The following is a 13,599-nucleotide window of genomic DNA, read 5'->3' on the forward strand; positions in this document are numbered from 1 at the left end:
CAGCATATTAATCCATGCTTATTGAACTTCTTACTAACCATCCCCGACATTCAAATAATGCGTCATGACCTTTGAAAACCATGAGATACGTCACACGTACACTCTCACACCACTAGCTGGTCATATCAGTGACCCCTGAGTCCGATGGCCTTATTATAAAAGTAGATAACACGACCCTGTGACACTCAGACGTTGACCCGTACGGACTCGGCTGTGAAGAACTCACTGTGCTCTCTGTTCCCTCCCGATCTCCCTTCAACACTGACATGGCTGCTGTTCCGAAGTACACTGTGAGAAAGGCAACTCGAGCTGATATAGGAGCAATTAAAACCTTGACTGATGCTGAAGAGTGGGAAATTCCAATTGGCTTAATGTATTGCGTGTTTGATATGGATTCAAGGGCTTGGTTTGTTGCAGAATCGGAAACTGGCGAAATAATCGGTAAGTGACAAATTCCAACTGACTTCAGTGATCTGTGTAATGATGGACACAACTCGTATAGGGGATGAGAAGTAAGTCAAGGCCATGATTGCTAGGGTAAGCATGAGTCGATTATGTATTCGGGTGCTGATGTAACTGATTAAATTACGTTTCTAAGATGAAATACCGACCAAAACAAATGATTACTATTTATTGGAACAGCACAATGTATACATCATTTGTGAACAATTATCAACTTTTCATTTCACTCCCACTTTCATTCCATTTGAGTCTTGAAGGACGATTCTCAACATCACAACACATACACTCTTCAAAAAAAGAAATGCACAGGTAGATTTTTAGTACATTAATTGTACCTAATAAAGTCGATATATCTAAATTGATATCATAGATACAAATATGAAATTTGGAGCTCGATAGTCACATGTCGTGGTACACAGGCATTGAAAACTGTTCATTGTCATGTCACATAAGGCCACAAGGTTGCGCTGAACTCAGTACCTCATTTGACTGCCCTGGGGACAAACATGGCTCCTCGACACTGACTGGATAAATGCGCGAATTCGGCTTGTGACGCGTTGGCAAGTTGTTGGAGTTTATGCAGCGTGTTCTGACGTTGACGTACACGTCGATCGAGTTCATCACAGGTGTTTGATTGGGTTGAGATCTGGAGATCTCGACGGCCAGGGCAAGGCGTTGATGTTGGCATTATGAGGTAGTCTACCATGACACGAGCTGTGTGCGTTGGAGCGTTGTCCTGTTAAAACAGCTCCCTCTGGTGGTCAATGATTGGAAGAAGGTGAGTTGATTCATGTAGCGACTTGCTGTCAAATTTCCCTGAACCACCCAACACCCACACCATGACACTACCGCCACCAGAAATTGTCGAATTCACGTACACAATGTAGGGCAAAACGCTCACTTCAACGACGATAAACACGTTGTCTTCAATCTCACCTGTGAGGAAGAAATCGTGATTCATCGCTAAACCACACTCGTCTCCAGTTTCTCAAATTCCAAGACTGTAAGGTATGGCGCTAACGCAAGCGTCGCTGTCGATGGATCTGTTGCAAAACAGGGGCGATAACTGGTCTTCAGTGTCGGATTCCAGCCTCGGTAAGATGGTTCCTGACAGTCTGGTCTGTTATCCTCCTCAAACCAGGGATATTGTCCTTCAGTCTCCGCAGCTGTGGCATTAATATTGTGATGATGTAGGTGGAACGAATGTAGCGATCCTGTGCAGGGGTGGTAACTCTTGGTCAGCCGGTTCTCAGATGGTCTGAAGTGGAATTGAACTGTGTGTATCGGTCACAAAGGCGGCAAATAGTGCTGTGGTTGACGTTGAAGTGGCGTGCAACAGAAGACTGTGATTCCCTGCTTTGGATACGTCCTATGGCGATGTTCCGATCGGCAGCGCTGAGTGTCGGCATTTTCGAACTTGAAAAATGTTGACACTTGAATGACATATTATTTGCTTATGCTTGCCTTTTTATAGCCACTACCACGAGTTACGAATGATATAACTTCCACGTGTATTTCGGTTTACTGTTTTTGTCAATGACATTTTTGAACAAGTGTGAAAACAATTCCGTTTAAGACATTGCAAATCCACAATGGCTGCGTTTTGACGCACCGTTTGTCGAATATCAGGATACCATCATTTTCGAATGACATATATCCAATTATATACCGGATTTTTTGTGTAGTCAGGTTCAATGAACTTCATTCTACGTGTGCGGGTTTTTATTTGTGTATATTTCAAGAAAAATAGTTTTCTATTGCAATTTATCTTCAAAAACTGGATCCCACAGGAGATATCGCTGAATGAAATTGCATCACAATGCTTTGCTGACCATTGTGACGTCAGTTTTACCATGACGTCACAATCAAATGACATCACTAATGGTTCTGCTACTGAAGTTGTTACCAGTACATTTTACACTTCTGGAGACACTGCTTTTTAAATTTACTGTCTACAAACAAAAAAAGTTGGAAGAATGATGTTGGATGATGAATAAAATCTCACCCTCATGTCTTTTGATATCGGCAAGCCTCGGAGTTTTCCCACTTTTATCAACTCATGTTGATACATTTGATATCGAAAGACACTCGGGTGAGATTCTCTATGTATCGGTTACACGGACGTGTACTAGCAACATCCATCATTCTTGCACAATGCATTACAGCTTATTGCTGCTTTCACGCACTTGCACTTTTCCCGACAACCCTTTATGCAGCCACATTGCAGTAGTTCTCTGGTCTGTGGGAGCCTGCTTCATATGGCTTCCAATGTTGCTCGATCGGTTCTTGTCCAATCCCATCCTTCTGGTCGATGCATGTAACCTCTGATCTAAGAGCCTGGCACCAACCATAACAAGCCTGTTAGGCTGCTCTTCTCACATGCTGTAGGAGGGCAGATTGTCTTGGCGGAATGTTATCCATATCTCTTTCTTTGTGTCCACAGATACTCTTGCTTCCTTCACATTACTCAAGCTTGTGATATATCAGAACATAGAATCTCACCAGTGTGGTCATAGACGTTTCGACACCTGTCAATTATGACTGGTTCATTAGTGAAGCAAGCTCTGCAGTGACCTTTTGGTACATATTCCAGGTATTCCACACTGTTTCCCTTCCCCTACCAGCGATACTGGCGACAGTATCGCATCCTGTCAAGGCATTGAGCATGGGCATTCCCCCCTTTAACACAACACAATACACAACTATAACCTATTGAGATACTATACGATGCACTGACTGAGGAAACAAAGAACGGGAAATTCGAAGCCCCAAAGAAAGAGAAACTTTCAATCTATTTTCAATGCTGTCCTTAACATAGCCATCTTTGGCACTCTCGCTCCTCCAGCGACCATGTCGTTTAAACATTCTATCAGGGGTGCCTCTGTTGGCTGCCACTGTGGCGCCGCCTGACCTCAAACTATGCAGACCATAGCATTTTATATCAGGCACATAAGGCTTCAATAAATAATTCCCTCAACCGAGTATAAGACATCAGTTTGTTTTGGGCTCTAAAAATATAGCCATCACCGGTCTTGAACAGAATTCTGAAAAGATATGTTTCAGAAATAGTTTCTTCCTTTAATCCAGATTTTTCCAAGAATCATTCCATACGCTTCACAGGACACATCTACCAATGATTAACCAAGCTCCATCTCTGTATACCTCGTTTATGGACCTTTCTAAAAATACAGTCATATAAGAATAAAAAAAATAAAAAAATAACCATGCTAAATATCAAGCAATCCAGCAGACCGCATAAACCCTGTGTGTGCAAGCAAACACATAGACACAGTTCTCAAATTATATACATTTTGTTTTTGCATTTTTCACCAAATTTATCACCAATGTGTTGTCCATGGGAGTGGGTCAATCAACAATTACATGAAAGAGTCGAATACTATAAAACGCTGACTGCACGGGCGAGAAAGAACCCGACCGTTGTGTGACTGACAGCAAATAAAGCGCACAATGTAAGGGAGATAACGATAATCCTACAGGCATACCGTTAGAAATAACCCGCTTTCTCCAAGCACGGAAACCATACTTGTGCTTTCTGCAGGTGGAAGTCGCTCTGGCATGATAAAGCAGTCTCGGTATTGCTTTGGCTAATTCCGTCACACTCGGCGGTAGATCTGCTATCTCGTCACCAAACACATGATCAAAAACACCTGTAACAGGAAATTCAAAACTAAACCCGAATCACCATCATGTTAAAATTTAAATCAGAAACACCAAACAGACCATTGCCTTGTCTGCTTGTGACATATGCATCATTTTTGTAGTAGGCGGATAAACTACTTCCTTCACCTGTGAAACAAACTCTCCCCTAGGACACAACAATGGCCACAAGTGGCTGAATACCAAACAGGAACTATCAACGTAGCCCTGCCATTACACGTGCTCAAATGCCGTAATGACCTAGATACCAAATAAACAGGTGGCACTATCCGATTGTTGCCTTCCGACCAACTCATGGTAAATGCATCCACTGACTAGATCCATGATTCAATATCTGGAATAATACCTAGCAACCTTGTTGTTATAATATGAGGCAAATACATCTATATAATATGGACCCCATATACGTTGTAAGTGCTGAAATACAAATTCACCGATTCCCCCAATCGTCTATGTCCACAAGCTTGCTAGGATAATCTGATCTCTCATTTTCTGTCCGCGGTATCCACTGCATTTCCAACTGAACCTGACCTTGGAGACAAAGATTAAAAATGTCCATTGCAATGCTTTGCAGCCCAGATTTCATAGCTCTTTTAGCTACGAACGAGTCAACATTTTTATTTTTAGAAAACCATTTGATTCTGTGTGACTTCAGCAAAGGGAGAAAACTCTGCAGAACCATATACACTGCCTTTAAATCCCTGTGTGCAGAACTCCACCGACCACTGCCCATGAGACTGCTCCTCACCAAACTGTACACAATACCCTCTGCAGCCGACACTACTGGCATCACTGTATACCACTCTTGTTACTATGGACTGATCACACCATGTTCTCTCTGTATATTTATTTATTTCATGTAACCTAAACTCGAGTTGATGTTTGCTGTTCTGTGTCAACAAACTCATTCCATGATGTTATCCTCACCGTTTGCATAGACAACGCCCTTGTCATGAGCTGAGCGACAGATCCTACAACCAAACTCATGCTTATCACCTGCCCCACGACTGAAGCCACTTTTCTAACCGGGACAAACCCGCTACCTTTGAATAACTGGATAATACTCTGATGTAACTTATCCACCTTCCTACGAGGAGACCCGTGAAGATCCGGGGTAGAATAGGTCTTCAGCAACCCATGCTTGCCATAAAAAGCGACTATGCGTGTAGTAAAAGGCGATGTTCATGATGTAGATCAATGGATTGTCTGGTGCAGAGTCGATTATTTACAGACCGCCGTCATATAGCTGAATTATTGCTGAGTGCGGCGTAAAACAACAAACCAAATCCTACGAGGAATTGATAATTTCATACACCTCGTGTCAATTATAAAAAATACCATCAGCAAGAAAAGTAACAATTCTATAGCCTTTGTAACGCCAATACTTTACCAACTGACAGGTCACCTTGTTGAAAACATAAGGCGCCGATGTAAGCCCGAATGGCAAAACAAGAAACTTGTTATATGTTTTTTCTTGACCAGTCTCCCATGAGAAACCTTAGTATTGGATATGAAGAGGAAATATGTCAATATGGTGATAAGCCAAGTCAATATCAAACTTTACTAACCAATCATTTTTGTTTATGTACATCATGGCTGTCCTCCAATCTTCATATTTCACCGATTGTTTCCAGACATGCTTGTTGACCCATGACAAGTCTAAATCAGTCTCTTCTTTCCTGAAGATTGGATTGACACTGACAAAGGATTAACAAATGTAGGCTTTATAGCCCACTGCATCTTTAAACCTTTTTTTAATAATTGAGACACAGCCTCTGATACAAAATATTGGTGCAATCTAGCAGACTTGTTTGTTTCCTAAGACCGTATTGGAATTTTGTATCCATTGTCTATGATATCAGTGACGTAGTCTCAACTTCCGATTCGACACCAAAAAGCAATGTTTTGTTTAAGCTTATCCTTCACAATGATTTCTGCATGGCCCTGTTCATATTTAAAATAATCATCAACCAGTTTCATATGATTATCACTATGACCTACGTCATACTTTACTTGTGAGTCAGTTTCTTATTAATGGGCACATCTCGTGCAACATATTTTTTTAAAGCCTCCCATCCACCCTCCGACGTATGGACAATCTTAATAAGCTTCTTTCTCTGCTCAATCCGAGTTTTTTTCCGCTCAACAAGCCCCGCCTCGTAGTCGTATTTCTTAAATTCTAACGCAAACTTAAACTTATCTAAATTGTCCGAAAGTCTCAGAATTGAATGAGTGTTGTATTCTACAACATTCTCGTTTCCACACAAATTCTTTTATCAGCTTTCAACTTTGATATCTCTTTGGTCGTTTTCTCAAATTCTTCACTAAAACCAAGTTAACGATCTTCAACTGATTGCGCTATTTCGGCTTTTGATCTTTCCAAATGACGAAGAATTGCGTCTAACTCTCCGATATGGGCTTGTCAGCGCCGATGTTTAATATAGCCAGCCCCGACAGCAGCGCACCTGAGAATGAAGGTTCAACTTCCCTCCTTTACTTATATACACCTTACGAAACCAGGTTACCTCCCATTGTTGTGCTTTCCGACGTTAGGAGAACATAATTTCGTTCTAATTTGTCCCTCAAACGAAAGAAATTATATGACTCTTGTCAGGTCCAATTGTTAAAGATATGTCATCTGCAGGAATCTGCCGGAAGCGTTGCCTTTGTCAAAGTTTCCCACGATGTAGCATGGGTAGCTGTACAAACACACAAACAAGCGCAGCAATATCACCGCCCACTGCACGGAAATGTTCTGGTTTTCATTTTTGGAAACTTGACATAGTGAAATAGGCATGTCAATTCCACTTAGATTCAATTTAGACTCATGTGGTTGGTATTTATTTTCTCTTTTTGTATGTTTGCGGAGCAGCAAGTGTTGACGAGATAAAACATTTTTAGCTGTGCTTTGCAAATTCAGAACAGCCTGTTTTTATCGTCAATGTATTTGGGGAGAGGGGTAAAATTGTTGCCAATCAAAGGAACATATTCAGCAGTTACTCCTAAGTGCACAACGCGATCAATGGTCAAGCCACTTAACTCAAGTTGAAATTATTGTGCGGATGTAAATAATTTCTGAAACGCTGCTTCAAGTTGTTTCTGAATTTCGGTTGGTTGGTTGGTTCGTTTTTTTATCGCCACACTCAGCAATAGTGTCCAGCTATATGACTGTGGTCTGTACATAATCGAGTCTGGACCAGACAATCCTGTGACTAATACCATGAGCATCGATCCACGCCTGACCACCTGATCGCGTTAGTCGCCTTTAACGACAAGCATAGTCACCTTTTACGGCAAGCATTGGTTGCTGAAGACCCATTCTACCCTGGAATCTTCACGGGTCTCTTAATTTCGGAAAGTGGTAAGAACATTTGGCTTTGGCAACAGGTCCAACCATATCTGGTCGGCCGTATATGTGTGAGGATGATTCAGGTTCCCGCACCTAAATGAAATGCATAATATTCAACACGATCGAATGCTGCTAATCCGGACGTAGACCGCCTACTAACTAGTCATCATATAGGGGCAGGTTCATGGCTATGAATACGACGGACTTGCAAAATATAACACAGGCTAATACTGCTTCACTTCTAGGAAATATTTGGTCATGACGGCAACGCTAGTTAGAGAGCTCATCGAGGAAGAAAAACACAAATCTCAATAAATGTTTGTTCAGATTATAAATGTCACGAGACCTGATGAAATTGTACTGGATTAAACAGTTATACTTCAGATCCAACGTGCAACATATTTGGATAAGTATGTGTTTGGGTAAAACAAAAGACAGAATTATCATGTTTCGAAACCATCCCAGAACACAAGTTCATCTACGTGCCTGGACGTTTTTGGTAGATACCATTATGTATAGATCATCAGGTTTACACAAGGAAGCGTCGGAATAATGAGGCGATTAGATATGTCAAAAGTATGCAGATTATTTATGAGATATGAACAACTAAAGTGGATAACTAGAGATACGTGTTGAAGGGTGGTTCTTAACATTTATTGTATAGGCTGTGTCTCTAAGTTGAAAGTTAATTGTGTATGATGATAGTGCATTATGGTCCTGATTAAGTTGTGTATATTTGTCATACGTATATTGACTTGCTACTGTGTAATCGAAGTGTGTTACGTGTTTTCATGTACAGTGTTGTGAGCATTATTCGCTGTTATGAGACTTTGGCTCCTTTTAATCCATTTATCACATGGCGTCATCTGCTGTATATCTTATACTTGGCTCATTTAATTATGAAAAGGTTTGTTAGGATTAGGTTGATTATTCCCCCAATGTTTATACATATATCTATATTCTGTTTTTTCATTAGGTTGCCGAGTCTTGGCGTATTTTAACGAGGAGACAGCAGAAGGTGGCCTGTATATCGTAAGGAAAGACCTCAGAGGCAAAGGAATCGGACGGGAGGTGAACCGTGTTGGTCTCACTGCAGTCGGGGAGGCCAACATCACCCTCTCCGCGGGCTCGGTCAGCCTTTACGACACCCATGGCTTCACTTTCTACTATGACGTTCTCCAAAAACGTGGACCAGTCGAAGTCCTACTGGGGGCAATTCCTGATGCAGAAGCGAGTCCAGATATCAACATAGTCCCTTTCGAAGGCTCCATGTTTACTGAGTTGAAGGCGTACGACGACAAAATATGTGAAAGCGAGAGGGATTACTTCCTCCAAAACTGGATCATCAGCCATGCAAAACATACTCTTATTGCTCGATCACATACCGGGGTTGTCGTAGGATATGGATGTTTAGGTGCCACAGAATATTGCAATGAGATTGCGCCTTTATATGCTGATAGTGACATCATCGCGTGGGCACTGTTGAAAAGACTCTTGCAACACCTAAATCCAAAGGACAGCGTTCATATCTTTATCACATCAGAAAACAAAGCAATGATGGGGATTATAGGCAAACTTTTTTTAAAAGATGTGAATTTGCTCCATAAAATGTACACTAAAAAGAGAGTACCACAAACCCTTGAGCGGGTGTATTGCCTGTCATCCCTACCATTTTCCACTGTCTGATGCATTTTCATACACAACTACATCTACGCTGGGGAATCATGCCGGAAGCAGAAGTACAGTCCCCATGATCCCCAGAGAGATGGTCTAACTTTTGTTGCTGGTGGTTCATAGCCTATTTTTAATTGATATCACTACGTACATAGAATAGTGATGTTTTTAATCTGATCAAGTTGATTTAGTTGCTTTAATTGTGATATTCACCATACCGTTTTACTGTTGACAGGAATTAAGAAATGATTATTTTGTTCTCATCGCGATATGGCTGCAATATTGCCGATGCAATGTAACTCCCTCACTCACTTACAGTGTGCGAGCTCAGCCTATGTTACCGCTTATAGATGAAAACCAAGCCTCGCTTTCACACAGGTTATAAATAGATTCAATGCTAAAGGCCCCATAGTGACGTCACAGCCCCTGTCAGAGGAAGTGAAAAATCCTGGGCTCTACACCTACCTCATATAAACCTTTCATTACAAATCCTATATGTACATGTAATGTTTTCATATATTTCCCATTTCCACATATGTCAATTTATCAAAATAATACCTAAATATAACCCATCCATGCACTGTAGAGGCTGTGAGAACATGTTTATTGAAGTCACGTGACCTCAAAATACTCTCTCACAGGGTAGAAGTCATTCACAAAAATATGGGTTCCATCTATCTTAAGGGGAGGAGGGGCCAATCCCTATGTTTCCTGCAATCACTGATCACTAAGCTTACTATATCCAACTTAAAATAGGAGGAGCTACAACTGTAAACATGTTTTTAATTGGATAAAAGACAGTCCCCTGTTTCCCCCTCGAGGTGACCAAGAAGTCCCACACAGAGCGGCCAGAAACATAAATAAATCTGGCACCTTACTGATAGCATCACATTCTAGTGACAGATATGTTACTTTAGGGCAGTTTTACACCGTTTGTTTAGATTTGAGTTGACTGATATGTCATTGAGGGACTAATTTGTGTGTCAGGGGTCTAAACTGATGGTGTACAGGTTGTGGTGTTTGACATTTGGTTCTTTCTGTCTGAAGCTGTCTGGACATAGTTGGTCAGTGTTATCACACTGAAAAGACATTTGGGCTTAAATAAATCAGAACTTAAATCTCAAATATGTATTGGTTTGTTAGTTTTAATTAGGGAAAGTAACCCTTCACAGCACCGGAAGTAGTCAAGATTTTAGTCACGTGACCTCTAACAGTAAAATGATTGACTCAAACCTATCGTCTGCTGTAGCAGTATACTACTTTTACTGTTGTGGTGGACGATTACTTTTGGACTATACCTTGGCTATTGCATTTTTATGCTCAGTCATGGCTAAATCATGTGTTTCAACTGTTATTTTCTTGGAACTCACTTGGAATACTAGTCTCTTACTAACTATTTATCATGATGCAACTTCCAAGTGACACCACTGGAGATTTGTCAAGAAAGGTATAAACATATTGAAATTCTGGCACCTCTAAAACTAATGAATTTTCAAGTGGAAAATATCAAGAGTACATTTGTACCAATAAGGCTTGTGTATGCATTAATATTATATAGAAGTTTAAAAGCTTGTAGAATTTTGCATCTTGTGAATGTATGTGCATTTATGCCATCCAACAAGTCAGAAAAAAATAGAAACAAAAGAAAAAATAATGGTATTCCTCCTGAGAAAAATGTAAGACATCGTATCATAATGGTAGCCCATGTCGTCCTTCTCAGGTATGCATACAGTTGGGACAATTTTAAAAAAGATGATCCTCATCATGAAATGATTAAACCTTATTATCCAGGTGAAAAGCATTAATATCCAGTGAATATATTTTGTAACATGGAAAGCTAATAAAAGTACAAAAAAGTTGGTTCAGTAGAAACCTCTGTTTAAAAACTCCAGTTAACAGAGACTATAGAGTGAATACGTCATCTGCTAGTAAATTGTAGTTTTGGGGTCCAACACACCATTTCGGGTAATACAGTTTTGTTGCCGTTGGTGAAAAGTCAAGGTGGCCAGAATTAAGAAAGAAAATATAAACGAATAATGTTTGCAAAGCTTGTGTATTATATTCACTTTCATACCCAATATAAGGCCATAAAAGTGTTTTAGCTGTTTGTAGAGATGTCTCATGCTTAGGGAAAGGCTTACTGCCTTTATTTACTTAACACCTGCTTCCAAAACTGTTTCCTAGATTCAAGAACAATACAAGAGATACATTCAGGACATGCAACTGTGACAAATTTGTGGCTGTGGCAGTCACTTATTTCCAACAGTCTGAAGCTTTACCATTTATTTCAAGAATCTTCTTTGCCAATTTATTTTTTTCGATAAAAGTCCATCCTATTCCGGTAAAAGCAGAGTTTATAGTACGATTCCGACTACACCATATTGCTGACAATATTCGAATGTGGGGGAGTTGGTCTAACGCCTCATTTATATGGCGTGTCAGCTTCATGTGTCAGGAAAGACCACGGAGGAAAGTAATGCATGTCTTGGACATTTACCACCTTCAGTGAAACCAACGTTATCAGGTTTTGAGCTGACAAACCTGGAACTCAAACAAACCATCAAAGCATATAGGGCAACTCTGGACAACAAATTGATGTGCCTTAGACAGGACAACTCGTGCTCTCCTTGGGCGTTTGACTATTGACAGCTACATGTATGTCAAGGTCCCTGGCTCCATAGCAAATACAGTTTGTGCAAAACCTATTTATATTCACACAAACGAAGAGATTCATACGTGTCGGACATTGGGAGAATAATTTAATAGCGGGCTGTTGACCTGTGATTTGGTCATTGCTCTGACATATGAGTGGGTTCATCAATCAGTCGGAAAGTAACACCAGAGGTACACGCAAGTGAAACACGGTAATTTAAGGTAGGACTCATTCATGTCATTGTGTTTTATAATGAACGAAGTGACAATTGAGTACAGAGAGACACTGCAAAACCTCTCACTGTTTACTATCTACATTGTTATTTGATTGGTACTGTGTCAGATGAAAATGAGAGCCTGAGTTCGGATCTCTACGCAGTGCTTCCTCACTTTGTAAAACACAAAGATAACAAACACAGTCATGTTAAAACATCTTCTCTAATTGAGCCAGTTTCCGGTTTGAGTCCACTGACAAACGTTTGTGAAAGACACATGTTCGGTTAGGTGCTGAGTCTACTGACATACGTTTGTGGAGGCCACGTTCACAGTATGGTGCTGAGACTGGTGGAAAGGTTTGTGAAAGACACGTACACGGTTAGGTTCTGAGGCTGAAGACAAAAGTTTGACACGTGTGCAGTTAGGTACTGAGTCTACTGACAAACGTTTGTGAAAGACACGTGCACTATTAGGTACTGAGTCTACTGACAAACGTTTGTGAAAAAAGTGAGTGAGTTAATATTTAACGTCACATCGGCAATACTTCAGCCATTTCGTGCCGAGAAAAAGTATTATATTCAAAAATAGATATATTTAGACTGTATAACCTGTCGTCGAAGGACAGTAAAATGACAAGATTTATCACAGATTAACATTTAAAACTAGCATACAATCATAAAAATATATCACTAAATGAAACAGTACAATATAAAAAAAGGACTATAGATCGCCAGCATCTGAAGGTAGATCACAATGCTAGGGTCCATGGGGACTTACAGTACTTTTGCTACCTGCATGGACCCCAGCCGGATTGACATCATCCCTTCAGCTATTGGCGATTATGACACATTTAGCCAGAGTTAAACGAACATATATACTACTATTCAAAATGTGGCCGAAATAAATATACTTTGAAAGACGTGGTCTGACATACACTCTCAGGGGGACAATAATTTTACACTACTTCAACCCCCTTCGAGGATACAGCCACTAACAATCTCACTTATCACATTTATTCTGCCAATTATAAAAACACTATATTATATACACACCATATTAATAAAAAATTAAGGGACAATTCAATTTCTTTTAAAAAGCCAATAATTAAATGAGAACTAATAGTGTTAAAAAGATCTTTCATAGATATAACCTTGAAATATTTATCCCTTGTGATGGAAAAATCAACACAGTCAAGCAGGACATGCTTGACGGTGATTCTTTCATCACAAGGGATGCAGAACGGAGGATCCTCATCTTTCAATAAATATTCATTGGTGTAACGCGAATGGCCAATACGACATCGTCGTAAAATGACCTCTTCCAATCTGGACTGACAACCCAAGTAGAGGTAACCGATATTTGGTTTAATGTCATGTAATTTATTAATGCCTACCTGGGTGTCCCACTTCTTTTGCATCAGATCTCGTATATATGATCCAATCACAGGTCTGTAATCAGTGTATGGAACAAGAAGTGGGGTCACAGATTTGTTGAGTGCTGCTTTAGCAGCAGCATCGGCCATTGTGTTACCTATGATGCCAAGATGGTTTGGTAATCAGGCAAAAACA

General features: G+C 40.3%; 1 protein-coding gene and 1 pseudogene across 1 annotated transcript; one reads left to right on the forward strand and one right to left on the reverse strand.

Moving 5' to 3' along the window:
- The first annotated feature begins 266 nt into the window (after nt 1–266).
- Nucleotides 267–9,175, forward strand: LOC139470018 (uncharacterized N-acetyltransferase YitH-like). Its single transcript, XM_071252310.1, has 2 exons — nt 267–441; nt 8,466–9,175. Exons 1-2 carry the CDS (start codon nt 267–269, stop codon nt 9,173–9,175), a joined length of 885 nt encoding a protein of 294 aa, XP_071108411.1.
- Nucleotides 4,151–6,672, reverse strand: LOC139470397 (uncharacterized; annotated as a pseudogene).
- Nucleotides 9,176–13,599: the final 4,424 nt, after the last annotated feature.

The sequence above is a fragment of the Haliotis cracherodii genome, unplaced genomic scaffold, assembly GCF_022045235.1.
Source record: "Haliotis cracherodii isolate W230 unplaced genomic scaffold, xgHalCrac1.p SCAF_20, whole genome shotgun sequence".
NCBI lineage: Eukaryota > Metazoa > Mollusca > Gastropoda > Lepetellida > Haliotidae > Haliotis > Haliotis cracherodii.